The 16,848-nt window shown below is 44.2% G+C and overlaps 1 protein-coding gene across 1 annotated transcript; it reads right to left on the reverse strand.

Moving 5' to 3' along the window:
* Positions 1-3,250: 3,250 nt before the first annotated feature.
* CBY2 (chibby family member 2) lies at positions 3,251-7,847 on the reverse strand. The gene is made up of 3 exons (XM_065742085.1): positions 7,740-7,847; positions 5,952-6,045; positions 3,251-4,429 (listed from the first exon to the last, which is right to left on the reverse strand). The coding sequence occupies exon 3, from the start codon at positions 4,317-4,319 to the stop codon at positions 3,339-3,341; it is 981 nt and encodes a 326-aa protein (XP_065598157.1). The 5' UTR covers positions 4,320-4,429; positions 5,952-6,045; positions 7,740-7,847; the 3' UTR covers positions 3,251-3,338.
* Between the last annotated feature and the right edge of the window lie 9,001 nt (positions 7,848-16,848).

Here is a 16,848-nt window from a genome sequence, read left to right on the forward strand (position 1 = left end):
CTCATCTAGGTCATCAATAAAGATATGAAACAAGATGGGCCCCAATACCGACCCCTAGGGGACACCACTCATAACAGGATGCCAGATGGACTTAACTCCATTAACTACTACCCTCTGGGCACGGCCCTCCAGCCAGTTCTCCACCCAGAGAAGAGTGAACCTGTCCACACCACGGGCTGCCAGTTTCCCCAGGAGAATACTGTGGGAGACCGTGTCGAAGGCCTTGCTGAAGTCCAGGTAGACTACATCAACAGCCTTTCCCTCATCTACCTGTCTGGTCACCCAGTCATAGAAGGAGATGAGGTTGGACAAGCACAACCTGTCCTTTGTGAACCCGTGCTGGCTGGGTCTGATCCCCTGGTTGCCATGCACGTGCCGTGTGATCTCCCTCAAGATCATCTGTTCCATAACTTTCCCTGATACCGAGGTCAGGCTGACAGGCCTGTAGTTCCCCGGGTCTTCCTTACAGCCTTTCTTGTAGATGGGGGTCACATTGGCAAGCCTGCAATCTTGTGGGACCTCTCCAGATAACCAGGAATGCTGATGGATGGTAGAAAGCGGCTTAGCAATCACCTCTGCCAGCTCCCTCAGCACCCTTGAGTGTAGCACCTCATGCTACATCATCACCCTGAGCTCACAACCTGGTGAAGCACCTCTTCCACTTGGGGCTGACAAGTTTTTATCTTCCTCTTTTAACAAATACTCCATCAAAACACAATAAAGGGGAACAACTATGAGAACAGGAATGTGTCTGAAGGCACAGAAGCATGAGCATGTTCCTCTCTATGGAGCTGAGGTGTTTATCTACATATAGTTTTAATCATTCTTTAAGAAGGAAGAACTTCTCACCTGCATACCCTTCTGCTAATTGCCAACCTTTCAGGTCCTCTTCTGACCTGGTCCTTATGCACAGCCCTTCCCCTGACTGCTGAAGTGCAGCCCTTTCCCTTTGATCACTGAGATGATTTGCCTTATCATCTTGAAGCCCTAACAGAGGAAAATGTTTCATGCTTCAGGCCTCTGAAATACACCGTCATTACCTGGTATTTGGCCTGTTGTTGTCTGAGTGAGATACAAGGTGAAAGATAATTTGTCCTTTAAGCAATTCAGTTCCAAATTACTTAGAGACCTGTAAACTATAATGACAGGATGTTTCTTGGGTCCTGTTGCAAAAGCTGAACCTTCCTGTAACCTTTCCTCTGCTTTACAGTAATGCTCATACAATTACACCACAAAAGTCTCCTTGCGCCTGTCTTGATTGATTACCTAATGAGTCCAGTATTCTGTCTGAAAAATAGAGAGAATTTGCACTGTCTAAAACAGAGAGAAATGCTTTTCCAGACGTGATGCCCATACTGTTGTGGCTAGAGCCAGCTTTTAAAAATGGGTGTATAAACAGGCTCTCTGTTTCCTTGTGACAGATCACTGCTCACTGTGTAAGCAGATAAGCATTCAAGTACTAATATAAGCCAAAGAGCTGTTTTTGTTGACCCACTTGCTTGCTATGGACCATCTGAAAACTTCCCTTAGCTGGCAATTCAGGAAATTGAGAGGGACCTCACTGCTTGTTCCATTCACTCCATTCATCCCACCATGGTGTCTGTGAGGAGGTATCCACATTTATTTATCATGCTTTATGGAAGAATATACACTTGGATTATGTGCTGGGAGAAACTTTTCTCGCTGTAACTTTCTTGTCCTCCCCTCTCAGGCTATGACTGCATACAATGGTAGAGGCAAAAGTAAAAATGAGGAGCATGTCAGTGAGAATATACATTCAATAACTCTTTGAAACAAAGATAGAAAATGATCAGCAATTCAGACGAAATAGCTCTGAAATGATTAAATATAAAAATCCCAGGAAAGGAAACAGCAAGACCTAGGAGGTCAGCCCCTCCCACCTACCTGACAGTGATCTCACCAGTGGGGTCACAGGTGACTGGACAAAGCCGGCTACATAGCTTTGCAGAGTGCTCATTCCAGACCATTTATTTGCATCCAGAAACAAGTTGATGTGACGGATCCTGCTTTCAAGTCTTCAAGACCAATGCAGATGGACAACTCAGGTTTGCAACTCTTCCCAGGGTCTTCTGTTGCATGGGGGAAGGTTACTGCCCTTTCCCTTGCCCTGTGGTACTCTTAAAGATATCAATGCTCTTCCAGGCTAGAGAGCTGCTATCTTTGTAACTACAAGTGACTGCTTACAGACCAAGACATGCTTAACTCCTGGCCTCCTATACATGCTGCAACCTAGTATTGTCATTCATCAGCAAATAATAATCTCGCTTGAAATTAGTAGGATTATTCAAGTGTATGAAAACAAGGCCATTTGAGAAGAATTTAGAGTAATTAAGGTACAAAATGATGAAGGCAATTTACAAATAACTGAGGCGGAAGGAGACATGCTGTTCTGGTGAGCGATGTTTGCTTTATAGTCCTGTTGTACTCCAAGGCAGAAGACAGATTATTTTCTGAGGAAGAACTTTAAACAAGAGGAAATGACAACAAAGTTGGAATGTGGGACTTGGAAAAGAACAACAAGAATATGGTAGGGGTCAATTATTGTGGAAGAAGATATTTCTCATCCACATATTTGTTTAGGTCTCTGTCTGTCTATCTATCTATCTATCTATCTATCTATCTATCTATCTATCTATCTATCTATCTATCTATCTATCTATCCACAAGTACTGCAGAAAGAAAAGCTGTCTTAGCTCAGATAATATTTCCTTTCAGAAAAAAAGGTGAAGTTTTTATAGAAAACTCCAATGCTATGTTGTTGCACTATTTCTCCATAAGGGAAATACTTCAGTAGGGTTGCACTAGCATACAGTGCTTCATGGGGCACACAGTTTGTTTTTGTGTGTGTCACATTGCCTTTCATTACTCTGTCTCCTATGAGAGACTACATTTTTTTCAAAAGAAAGAAGGCTGGTGCATGACAGAAGACAGTTCAGCTATTACATGGCCAGCCACAAGAAGGGGACAAGTGGAGACCCAAACTCAGTTCCCATCTGGGTTTCTTATTTTTAGGAAGTGCCTATCTCTTTGAAAAATATGGCCAAGCTAATGTACTTTAAATTAAGTGCGAGAAGAATAAACTGTGTTTTGAACATGCAGGCCCAAATGTCAGAAAATCCCCCCAAAATGTTGAAAAGCATGCTTTCCAGACACTGTGCTACCAGAAGGTCAAATACACCTTAGTAATGTAAGAAAGTTTCAGAATAACACAATACTCTCCAGCTTTTAGTTCAGGCTCAACTTGGATTTTATTAAGTTCCTTGAAACAAGGAGAGGTACTTCCCAGGAAATGGAACTGGCAGGTTTAGCACCAACTTTCACATCTCTCCAAGTTGATACTCATTCACCATGTTCTTTCCTGCTTCTTTATATATTGGGAAAGTGATGACGATGAGCTCTTTCTCCAGCATTTCCATTTGAGTTGTAATATCTGACACCGTGTTTTTCACATTATTCAGCTGCAGCTTCAGTTTCTTGTACTCTTCCTGGAAGAATTTCCTCTCATCTTCAAGAGCGTGAAGGCTCTCTTCTTCACCAAGAATACATTCCTCCTTCAGGAAAACCTGGAGAATCTGGTATAAGTCGTGGAGAGCCTGAAGGAATTCATTATCATCCTGCACGCTTGGGGTAATCTTGCTGTCATTCTGGGTTGGCATGGTGCTCTCCTCTTTGGCATCATGCTCCTGCTGGGAGGTTGAGTCAAGGTTACCTTCTTCTGCATCTGTGGTACAATCAGTGGGCTTGTGAACTGAGCTGGAGCCTTTGTTCTCTTCATGGACTATGATGGCCTGTTGGTCTTTCCAGGTGGTGGGAATTGTTCTATTCTGCTGATGGAAATACTCTAAGACTCTGTTCCTTTCCCTGATGAGCTGGAGAGACTTGTTGCCTGGACTGACCTGAAAACCTAAATGCCTCTCTGGGAAGAACAGGGACAGCTTCTGATCCTTCTGGCGGCTTTGCTGGATGGTGTCACTGTAAACAAGCTGGACATCTTCATTCTGTGACTGGAGATATTCCAGAGCCTTGTTTTCTTCCCAGAGCATCCTGTTTTCCATCCGGAGGATTTGGTTTTCTTCCCTGAGGACTCTGTTCTCCTCCCAGATGTTCCACTCATTCTCTGCCTTCTTGCTAATGAGTTCCCTCTGGGGAGCAAATGTTGGCTGGCAGTGCATCTCATTCACCCATTTACCATCAATAAATATAAATGTCTCATCCCTCAGTTTCATCCATGGGAAGACTAAATCCATCTTTGTCTTTGTATGCTGTGTGTTCTGGTTTGTCAGGTTAAAAGCAGACATGGCTTTCTGTTAGTAAACTGAGGAAATCTGTGAAAAGACTTCTGAAGGAGACCACTGCCCACTGACAAGGACTGGATGACACAAAAGCTGGAGATGAAGCTTGATTAGGACTGGAAGAACAGGGAACACAAAAGCACTGAATTACTTTCAAAGTTTGAGGTCAGATTTAAACTATATTAAATGACAGGAACAAATAACTCAGTTCCCACCACTGATTACATTGCCTTTCGACACTGGAAAGGAAAGGATACGCCAGAAACACAGTTTGTAGGAATGGAGAAATCTGGCACTAGTGGAGAAAGCAACGCTTTGGTGGCACTACCAAGTTTGATATAAAAACCTGGGCTCTCTTTTCATACCTTTGCCTCATTTTTGCAGTCATGGAAGGTGATAAAATGGAGAAAGTTGTATGAAATGAGGTTGAACTACTTTTTAAAACCAAACCATTCTTTCTACCACAGCCTGCGCGGTGATTCGAACAACATAGAAGTGTTTTGTTTTGTTTTGTTTCTGTTTAAAAAATGGTAGGCTGAGTGCCAGGTTTCATCTCTCTTCCCCAAAAGACCCCCAGTTTCTCTCCCATCCTGTGTGAAATCCAGCACTGCTGTATGACTGGTGAGGAGTCAGGTGGTCATGAACTTTGCCTCTGTGTCTGCCCCAGGCACTTGGCAGGGGGTGAAAGCCATGGCCAAGCTCCTTGTACCCCCCCAACTCTGCCAGGACACTGAATCTTTTTGTCCTGTTTTCCCCAGTCTCCACAGCTGCTGCTTCCCTGGGCTCCTCTGAGTTACTTCTGAGATCCACCACCCACAGCTGCCTCCTTCTCCCCCTTCCCAAGCTTGTCTGAAAGCTCAAAGACATATCGCTACTGTTTAAAGCTCCAAATCCCTTCTTGAAGGAGTAATTGCAGTATGGGTCTGTTTGCAGTAACGCTTGATTTTATTGATATAAGGTCTCGGCTTAACTTTCAGAGCTGCCTTCGACATCACCATCTGGTTTATCTCACATCAGACTTATGTTTGCATAATGTCATTCTTCTGCTAAAAGGGATTTCCCACTGTTAGCAACTACTTGCCAATTCCTCAGTTTATTTTTCCCCCTTGAGTTGTGTTCAGAGTACAGTGAGCAATTTGTCGCTCCCTGCCTCACACAGACTTGTCTTGGTCCCTCGGAGAGTGCTGATATCCCCACCATCATCCCCAGGATGAGAAGCTGAATCAAAGGGGGAACTGATCCCCAAACATCCCCTGATGAGAAAACAGCCAGCAACACAAGCCAAGACCCACCCTCCACTGAGTTTCATGGGCAGGCAGCTAAAGCCACTTATATTTAAAGTGTTTATATGGCAAGTTTTGAGGATAAACGGCAGTATATAATATATACAGCAGTGAAGGATGTGGTCCTGGGGGCAATTAAACTTGACAGCATCTCCGTCAGCTCTTTTGCACTGCGGGGGAGAGGTCAACCCCGGTGTCAGAGAAGTTCTCCCACCTCCCTTTATCATATTCCCAAACTAAAATAGTCCTTCCAAAGAATGAGGAGGTGGGGTGGACGAGCAGGACTGGGGGAGACCCCATGAAATCAAGCAGATCTAGATGTTTTGCCAGCATCAAATTACAAAACAGAACATACCTGCTTGTTGGAGATGATGTTCTTCCTTCTCCACTGCCCTGCACAGCTGCCAGGTCCCTGCTTGGTTTTTTAGCCTGAGGTTCTGCTCCAGGTTCTATATAGGGGGCACGGTAGTGAGACGGGACAAAGGAACCCACTGTGATGAAAGCACCACGCCCAGAGCCAGCCCCCACTCCATGAGCTGGGAGCTCACCTCCCCTCCCCCCTCCCCCCCTCCCCCCCCCCCCACCCCAACCCTGCTTCCTCACAGCGCATTTTGTTTGATTTTTCCCAGCATTGCACATTTAGGTTATTTCTCATGGAAATGACCTTTCCAGTAGCTCAGCTCTCATGTCCTTTCTTGAACCCAGGCTCCCCTCTGGCTTTGATGCTCATAACTGTGACCAGCTTATGTGGATTCTCTCTCCATCACACTCTTCTAAAATAAATTCTGTTTTCATTCTGAATTGTCAAATTACGTCTTTTGCTGAACCAATGCTGATATGTTCAAAAATCACCTCCTTCTATGTATGCACTATGAGAGCTGAAGTTATTTTTAAAGGACAGCATGGATATGGAGTTTTACTGCGCCTACAAGTTAAAGAGTAGATCATCACCAAACCCTATTATGAAGAAAATAGAACATGCAGGGCATCCATGCATTACAAGTTTAGATATTATTTATAGTAACTATTCCTGCTTTCATGTCTTTATGTTTCTAATAATCTAATTCTCTTCCTTATTTGCTTCATCTTTTAGATGTGGATTATTTCTTGTTTTAATTCCCCCATCACCAGAGTTTTTGAATAATAAATACAGCAATTAATTTCTATTCCAGTGAAAATTACCACCTTGACATCAACCCCAAAGTGACTGCTATTGCTTTAGGAAGTTAAAGGTATAGTTCAGCTTCAGTGTTATGCAAAGATAATAAACTCAGGTATAGAATTCTCCTCTATAGTTTTTTCCACGTTTCTAGCTAAAATCAGAGGTTCTTATGGCAACTCCCCAGGGTTCATTCTCCTCTGTTCAAGTTCCAGGGTCCTGCAAAGAGAAGCTGGAAAATATACCCAAAAGAAAAAGTTGGCCTTCTGTCAAATGGGAATATCATGGTGCTGTCCAGATGCTGCAGCTCTCAGGAGAGGCAGGTGAACTTCTGAATACCTGAGTCCGTGGACCACTGGCACAGGCCTTAATGAAAGTTGAAAGATGAAAGTTTCAAGTTCTAAGAGCTCACAGAAAATTGATCTAACAGAGACAAGGGCACCATGGGTTTGCCAGCAGGTAAAGCCTGCTTGGTCCAGAGTGATTAGGAATTAAGTTAGCAGTGTATCTTCACTTTTTCTTATGCAATCCTGAATGTTGAATAAAGTTCTTCTGGCAAGTCACTTCTGTGATGAAAGTTGCAACTTCCAACTCTAATATATTTGAATGAAATTTAGCGAGTATCATCAGATGTGCATATATGTATATAGTGACATACATCAGAACTGGAAAAGACACAGCTGCTCACAGCAGAACTTTTCATAGCAGCTGCACTGACTTCTGAGCTAGACTGTCCTAAGGATATGGTTGTCATTCACAAGGCTGCAAAGGCAGAAATAATGTTGTGTTCTCCTCACTGACAAGAGATAGTAACTCCTGCTCTGTAAGAAGAGCTTGAAGCTACTTACCAGCTGAGTGCTTCTCCCACATCTTCAGACTGCTCTATTTCTCATGTTAAGCTGTTTCAACTCAGTGTTAGTTGGAATCAAAGCCATGTCTCATCCTACCTCTGCCCCCCACCCTACACCAGATTGTTCAGCTGACCTTGCTCTCTTCCTTCATGAAGATGATTCAGTTCTGGAAAGATCCACTGGATGGGTCTGGACAAAAGCATACCCCTTCTCTCCACATACACAGTATTCTCCAGTTTGGAAATTCAGCTCTACGCTGGGATGTGAGAAGCCATCAGCCAGTCTTTGGCTGGAAAAGGGAAGCAAGAGAGGGCAGAGCTGCTGCCATTAAGATCTTGTGGGAAGGACCCTGAAGATCCCATCCCATCCTCCTTCCCATTAGGAATGATGACATGTACTTAGAGCAAAGCTCAGCCCTTTTCTTCTTTTGCTTTTGAGCAAGTACTTGTAATCCATACAGTCTGCTTTCAGTGAAACATAGCGTTATTCTCTCTTCACTTTTATAAATGTGTTAAAAACTTAAAACTTTCCTTGATAAATCCAAAGGAATCCACTGGCACTTTCTATTACCCCAAACACATATGTGCTATTGAAAACTGCATCTGCCTCTGTTGATGTCAGCACAGGCAGCTGACCCCACACTGACCCCCTGTTCTCCAGGGCACTATGTCTTCGTGCAAATCCCACTGAGTCAGAGAAAGTTTCTTGCATATGTGAGTGATCTTGAACCATCTCTTGACCTGAATAACTGGGCAGGGAGTAAAAATGGTGTTTTGTCAGCTCGTGTGGCAGTGATGTGGCCGGAGTGATATGTCAGTGTTCTGCCCAGGAGGAGCTGAGCGCACTTGGTCAGCAGTGCAAGAGCGGGAAGGAAAGCCTCCAGAGCAGGATTTCTCAGTCTGATAAGGGGCTGAAGGACACCTCTCTGTCACCATCTATTCAGACTAATTGCCCTTCCAGGGACTGCATCACAGCACTGCTGCCAGAGTGCCTCAGCATCCTTCAAGCCTGCAACATTCTACAGAGTCTCTGCATGCCTGTGCCAACACTAGCCAGGATGGCTAGGTCAGCTGATAGCTGGAATAAGAGTGAAAATACCTACTTCTATTACTCAATGCTGTTGGCAGCTCCTTCTGGGACACTGAGCAAGCCATCTTTTTCCTTATCCCCACTTCCTCAAGCACACAGTAACTTTGGGATACTGGCTTTTTTTGCAAGCTGTCAAGAGAAGTTAATTCTTTTTAGTGCAGTGCTTTGAGCATGAAGATCATTTCAGTAAAGATGCATCGACCTTGTCTATCTCCATTACGGTAATGCAAGCACTCTTTTCCTTTTGAAGCAAAACATTTGGTGTTTGTAAGTAAAGCGTATCTTACAGGGATGAGTATAGTTCTGTGTTGTGCCATCTGAGATCTCAATCCCACCTTGCCATCTACTTCTTTCAAAAGAACATATCAAAATCACATGCAGTATATTGGCCTGCTCTAAGCCATTGCCCGTCAACGCAATTCCTTTGTGTTCCTCTCTGTGATACATCGATACATCACTCATGATCCTTGCCAAAAGAATACTCACAGCCCTATTACTATATCACTCTCCTATTTCTGTCTAATCAAACTATACAGAGCACTCCAAGTTGCTGAAGAAGCCCATTAGCCGTGGTTTTGTTATTGTTGTTGTTGTTAAATAAAACATTAAGGATTAAAAGAGGAGAGATCTCAAATAGACATTAGGAGGAAATTCTTTGCTCAAGAGGGTCGTGAGGCACTGGTGCAGGCTGCCCAGAGAAGCTGTGGATGCCTCATCCCTGAAGATGTTGAAGGCCAGATCTGATGAAGCCCTAGCCAGCCTGAGCTGGTGGGTGGCATCCCTGCCCACAGTAAGAGATTGAAACTGGATGGTATTTAAGGTCCCTTCCAACCCAAGCCAGTCTATGATTCTATGATTCAATGTGCGAGGGCAGGAGCAGAGAGTGAGCAGAAACTTCAGCTACAACGATCTGCAAAGTAGTGCAAGGTTTGGGATTGAGGGGTGCAAAGTTTGGGACTGAGGGCATTTTCCGTAATGTTGAAGACAATGATTCCTCCAGTATGATGAGTGGTGTTGGTTGGCAGGTCTCACTGGACCACAGGAGAAGTCAGCAGCTCCATTTTGATTGACAGGGAGAAAAACTGAGGATTCAGGCTTATTAAGAAATCTTTAATAGTGATTTATGGGGTCCTGTACATTTTAATCTAGAAAAAAAAAAAAAGTAAAATCATCTAATTAGCTAAATGTGTAATCCTGTATATTAATTGCCCATTAGCCACTTCTTAATTATAATGGAATGCTTATCAAATAACATGTGATGGCCACGTAGTTCCCATTTAAGTCATTATCAAACTAGCTCCTGCTTTAATAAGGATCTGTCTTACTGAAACATAACCATTGCATTTTTATTTTAAAAGCTGTGAAGAAGAGGGAGTTAAGATCCTAAAAAATTAGTGCTCCATTAGGATTTACTAGACAGTGTACTACAAACAGTGCCACACAGACTAGACAGTGTGCTACAAACAAGTGCTGCAGAAAGAATCACAAATGCCACATAAAAATTTATTCAGATACCAACCCAGATTATTAAAAGACAAAGCTGACTGAACACCTACCAGGGAAGAAAGACATCTCTCATTCAGAGTTACCGACAATTTCAGGTATTTCCTGTCTCTTGACCATTTGACACTATAGACTTAATGCTCAATTGACCTATGTTTGTGCGTGTGCAATTTCTGACATTTTTAATTAGGCGAAACAAGAAAAACTGACTAGATACAATGGAATTGTTGTCGACAGCTCACCTGCATCACTGGCAGCTTCTCCACAATTTGTGTTAAGAGGAGTGTATTTCAGCAATAGCAATAACAACAGGTTATTATTTTAGACACCAAGCTATGCCATAGGGAGATCTGCATGCTACAAGGAGATAGCCACGTTCTCTTTGGTTTTCACAGGCATGTGATGATGAACATGACACCCAGAGACCTTCAGAACATCACGTTTGGATCTGTGGGATGGGCAGGGTTTTTCCACTAACTCTTCACCACATCCCAGCTCTGCCATTTTCTCTGCACCAATTCTTCTGCATCTTCCCCAGTCACTGATGTTTATGTCTTCTTCCTTTTCCTATACAGATCATGATAGAGATTCCACTGGCAAGAAGGATGAATACATAGGGTTCCTCTCTCCCTCTTGTGGTCCTATATGGCCTCTTCCCTCCTTGTCTTATCAACCAGCTTTGTCTGTTCTTAACTCCACATACCACCCCTTGCTGCCTCATGCTTTAGTCCAGTCTCCCTAAAATTAACTACACTAGATAACCACATTTCATCCTTCAAGAAATTACAAAATACTTTGCTTAGCATTGCACTCATGCTCCAGTGGGCAACCACTCCTCACTACAGCTCCCCTGGTCTTAACAAGCACATGGCTTTTGATCTCCTGTTTTGTTTTCCCTAAGCCTCTAGGGGCACAGGAACTGTTTTGCAAGATTATGATGATCAGGCTTGGCTTTTGGAAACATTCTCTACCCTGTGGGTTTCTATTGCTGTAGAAACATCACCTGAATTCTGCAAGGAGCTCCACACCCATCTCCAAGGGCTCTCCTCCCACAGAGTTTTTTGCCCATTAAAATTGCACCCAGGCTTTAACTGAAGCCAGTGGGTTTGTGCAATACAGGTATCTTGTTAACAATATAAAGAGCTTGAAGGGTCTTTCAAGCCTATTGCTGGAGAGAGTACATTTGACAAAAATATGCAAAAAGCATAGAAAATGCTTTTTTTAATGGAATGTAGGATTATACGAAAACATCAAACATGGAGCGATGCTGAGGCGAGACAGTTTCAAGCTTTTTGGAGGCACAGGTTTACCCCTGTAGCGTGTACCATGCTTTGATGGACCGTGGCACATTTTGCTCAGAGGAACACGATTTTAACACCTGTTCATCTCAGGGTTTAAATTGCTGCTGGAGTGTTTTTTTTTTTAATGGTATGCCAGAAGTAGAGATATTTCAGCAATAAAAGAAGAGAATAAATAGTTAGATCCCAGGTACTACTGTTCAGTACACCTAGGAACAGTTAAAATGTAATTTTAGAAATGTTATGTAACCCATAGGAATGATTTTATGCCAGAGAAACAGACCATTTTATCCATCTCCCTCAACTCTTAATCTGCAAAGTCTATCCTGGGTTGATTGGAGATGACAAAATTTCCCTGTGCTTGTAAATCTACCGTCTGTGCAAATTTGGGGTCATGGTCTATCCAGGAGCACCGTAATGACAGTGGAAAAATAACTGGAGCCAGAACACACATCCAGAGAAATGCAATGAGAAAGAAATAGGTTAAACTGTTTTCATACGTGTCCGGAGGATATCATTAACATTAATGTAGTCATAAAGCAGCACCTGCTGGCTCAACGCAGCAAGTCTTTGCCTAGTAACAATTAACTCTTCAAAAAATAATAGAGAAGAGTTTTCCTTCCCCCTTCTCGCCCCAAGCACAATAACTTGCTTCCTGCAAAGCATTATTAATTATAATGTCCTTGCTGCTTTGCCTGTCTCGGATGAGCAGTCCCATCAGTGACATAAGCTTCATAGTAAGGTGTATCTCAGAGGGGCAAGTGCAGAGATATTGTGCTTTAAAAAATATTACACTACTTCTTACTATTGTTGTTCCTCACTTGGTGTAGTACTCTGCTTCTTAATCATCCAGAAAGGGAAAAAAAAAAAAAACATGTTACAAAGCTAATGCCCACATCTCATTAGTTGAAGGGAAAAAATTTCTGAAGATGTTCATATTACTGTAATGTCAATGATTCAGTGAGCAAAGTCTGAGAAAAAGGGCTGGGGTGGGGTGGGATGTGTGATGGGGCAGGGAAGAGACACTCCCCACAAATGGAAGTAAACTTGTATTGCATTCACAGGATCACAGAATACTAGGGGATGGAAGGGACCTCTAGAGATCAAGTCCAACCCCCTGCTAAAGCAGGTTCCCATTGCTGCATGTGAATTATAGAGTGTCTGCTACTACAGCTGATGAGAAGAGCAGTGGGGTGACCCTACTTCTAGGGCCAAGTGTAAGGCTCTAAGACCACACAGCTGCATGTTAAGACTGTGATACTAGTGCTGCCTTGCACATGCTCTCAGTTCCCTGCAAGTGGATCTTTTACTCTAGCTCTTCTCCAGTGCTCTCAAATGATAGCAACCACCAGCTCTGCAGGTTTTCTACTGTGGCTCTGGGGAGCAAAACACAATAATGCATACTATCCAAAGGGTTCCCTTGCAAACACACAAAATTTAGATCTTTGATTTACAAAGTAAGGAACATACCCTTGTCCATAGCTGTCTAACATAAATTCTCCCAGCATTCTCTCATTTCAGACAGCAGCAGACATGTCTGAACGGTCTGAAGAGCACTGGCTTCACAAGAAGCAAATGTAAGACTGTTCTGCTTGGAGAATGGACTGTTCTTCTTTTTCCCTGTCAGCAGGGGTGAGATGGCAGAAATACACAATGCACGTGCATATATTTTGCACGGTAATCTTAATATTTGACCTGAGTGCTGTGGTGGAAACTATAAGCCCCCAAGACTTTCTCTACAAGGTACAAATACTGTATGTGGCATTCTCCCCATTAACTGGAACACCATTTGATGTAATGTGAACACTGAGGTTGCACAGTACTCTAATGCCACTCATGCTATCTCATCAAAATTGCTATCTACAAAGACAGAGTATAAAAAATAAGATTTACTGCTTATATTCAGTAGTGCCTCTCAGCTTGTCATGGACCAAGTGCTGTGGAGCTCACTGCTGAATGGACAAACACCAAGGGCTCTGGTTCTCATAATAGAAAGACAGTGATGGGTTAATGGTTCCTGTCTAAAGTCAAAATGACAGCAATCTGCAGCTTGTTGAAAGCTGCACAGTGTGTACCTGCCTGCATGTTTATTCACAGATTTGTACTGCGTAGGAAAAAACAGTTCTGGCTGCAATATGTCTGCAAAACCTCCTTTATTTTTTTTTATGAGACCATCATGTCCTTCCCAAGCAATAAAATACTTCGTATTATTTGCTGCTGTGATTGTCACATCTTCTGTACCTAACAAGGCACCTGGAGACTGTCCTCCTCTGTCTTGCTCAGATTTCTACCTGACACTAATAAGAAGCAAGCAGCCCGATGCCGCCTTGCTGAGGCAGAAAGGGGCACTCCAGTGACCTGGGAAGCCTCATCTGAAATGACTGAACCAAAGCCTGTCACCAGCTCACAGACAGGGTACATGTCATCAGCCTGTATCTCCCCCACCTTCCACCCCAAGTCTGATTAATTTCTACAAGTCTCATCCCAAGAACCGATGAATGACAGAAAGAAAGATACTTCTGAAGATGTCAGGCCAATTTTTTTTGCAGCACATCTTTATCTTCTTTGCCTGATTGATCAAAGATGCTGTTATCTGCTTCACTTTACAGCCTCGTTGACTAGGCTTACCTTTGCCAACCCCAAGCCTTCAGCGATCATAGAACTGACTAAAACCAAAATCAGTTCAAAAAATGAAAAAGCAGGATACTTTTTATTTGACATCTGGATTCCAGATTGTTTTAGAAGTCAAATTTCCCTCATACCCCATGGGGACAGAAGACTATTTCCTCTCTTTTCTTTCTCTCTTGCAAGAATGCTGCTCAGGGAACTGAACTTGCATGGTGAGGCAGGACTGTGCCAGCACTGCAGGTTGCACTGGAAGTACCAAGAGAGAGTGGGAAATTAACAACTTCTCTGCCAAATGATGAGTCTTATTTTCTTTTACTCTATGATTTTATTCCCAGAATGTGCTATCTATTTGTATACACACTGAAGGACCTCACTATCTTCTTAACTCTGCCTCAGAAGAATGAACCAGAAAAAAGTCTAGGCCGACCATCAGCTCATCCCCACCATGCCCACTAACCACGTCCCTCAGTGCTACATCCACATGGTTCTTGAGCACCTCCAGGGACGGTGACTCCACCATCTCCCTGGGCAGCCTGTACAAGTGCATCACCACTATTTCTGAGAAGAAATGTTCCCTAATATCCAACCTGAACCTCCCCTGGCTCAACATAAGGCCATCACATCTCACCCTATCACTGCTACCTGGAAGAAGTGGCTGATCCCCACCTCACCACAGCCTCCTTTCAGGTCATTGTAGTGAGCAATAAGGCCTCCGCTGAGCCTCCCCTTCTCCAGACTGAACAAGCCCAGTTTCCTCAGCTGCTCCCCATAAGACTGGTGCTCCAGACCCTTCACAGCTTCACTGCCCTTCTCTGGACATGCTTCAGGGCCTCAATGTCTTTCTTGTAGCAAGGGTCCCAAAACTGAACACAGCACTTGAGTTGCAGCCTTATCAGTGCCGAGTACAGAGAAAATGTTAATAGCAGGTGAAATTGTCTCTTTCTGTGGGATACCTAATCTACTTTTTTTTCTAAACAACTGAACTACTAAAAAGCTCACTATGTTAAAAGACAGAAGTAGTAACAAGAATTGAACTGAAATCTAGTCTCACTAGAAAGATTGTTGAAAATATCCTTATAAGTTCATAAGTTCATAAGTTCATAAGTTCATAAGGTTGGAAAGGACCTATAAGATCATCTAGTCCAACCATCCTCCTATCACTATCTCTACCCAACTACTAAATTAAGTCCTTTAGCACCTCATCTAAACGCTTCTTGAACAGCGCTAGGGATGGTGCCTCAACCACCTCCCTAGGCAGGCCATTCCAGTGCCTGACCACTCTTTCAGAAAAGAAATGCTTCCTGAGGTCTAATCTAAATCTTCCCTGGCGCAACTTGTGGCCATTCCCTCTCGTCCTGTCATTATTTATCAGGGAGAAGAGGCCCACCCCCTCCTCACCACAACCCCCCTTCAGGAAGTGCTAGAGTGCAATAAGGTCTCCTCTGAGCCTCCTCTTCTCCAGACTAAACAATCCCAGCTCCCTCAGCCGCTCCTCATAAGACTTGTGCTCCAGGCCCCTCACCAGTTTTGTTGCCCTTCTCTGAACACGCTCCAGGGCCTCAATGTCCTTCTTGTAGTGAGGGGCCCAAAACTGAACACAGTACTCGAGGTGCGGCCGTACCAGAGCTGAGTACAGGGGGATGATCACCTCCCTGCTCCTGCTGGCTACACTATTTCTAATACAGGCCAGGATGCTGTTGGCCTTCTTAGCCACCTGGGCACACTGCCGGCTCATGTTGAGCCGAGCATCAACCAACACCCCCAGGTCCTTTTCCTCTCCACATTCTTCAAGCCATTCTGCCCCAAGCCTATAGCATTGCATGGGGTTATTGTGGCCAAAGTGCAGGACCCGGCACTTGGTCTTATTGAACCTCATCCCATTTTGCTCAGCCCAGCTGTTCAGCCTATCCAAATCCCTCTGAAGGGCCTCCCTACCCTCAGGCAGTTTGACACATCCTCCCAGCTTTGTGTCATCTGCAAACTTACTGAGGGTACACTCAATTCCCTCGTCTAGGTCATCAATAAAGATATTAAACAAGATGGGCCCCAAAACTGACCCTTGGGGGACACCACTCGTTACAGGACGCCAGCTGGACTTAACTCCATTAACCACTACCCTCTGGGCACGGCCCTCCAGCCAGTTCTCCACCCAGAGAAGAGTGAACCTGTCCACACCACGGGCTGCCAGTTTCCTTAGGAGAATACTGTGGGAGACCGTGTCAAAGGCCTTGCTGAAGTCCAGGTAGACTACATCAACAGCCTTTCCCTCATCTACCTGTCTGGTCACCCAGTCATAGAAGGAGATGAGGTTGGACAAGCACGACCTGCCCCTGGTGAACCCGTGCTGGCTGGGTCTGATCCCTTTATTGCCATGCACGTGTCGTGTGATCTCCCTCAAGATCATCTGTTCCATAACTTTCCCTGATACCGAGGTCAGGCTGACAGGCCTGTAGTTCCCCGGGTCTTCCTTACGGCCTTTCTTGAAGATGGGAGTCACATCGGCAAGCCTCCAATCTTGTGGGACCTCTCCAGATAACCAGGAATGCTGATAGATGGCAGAAAGTGGCTCGGCAATCACCTCTGCCAGCTCCCTCAGCACCCTTGGGTGGATCCCATCTGGCCCCATGGACTTGTGGCAGTTCAGATGGAGGAGAAGATCTCTGACCGTCTCTGCTTGAATCACAGGGGGTGCATTATGCACCCCGTCCCAGACTTCCAGGTCAG

This window comes from Cyrtonyx montezumae, unplaced genomic scaffold, assembly GCF_038088225.1.
Source record: "Cyrtonyx montezumae isolate F1298 unplaced genomic scaffold, pur_monq_1.0 scaffold_3, whole genome shotgun sequence".
In the NCBI taxonomy this organism is placed as follows: domain Eukaryota; kingdom Metazoa; phylum Chordata; class Aves; order Galliformes; family Odontophoridae; genus Cyrtonyx; species Cyrtonyx montezumae.

Bases quoted from the DNA above. Each gene is read 5' to 3' on its own strand.
- CBY2 (XM_065742085.1), bottom strand. From the start codon at position 4,319: ATGTCTGCTTTTAACCTGACAAACCAGAACACACAGCATACAAAGACA.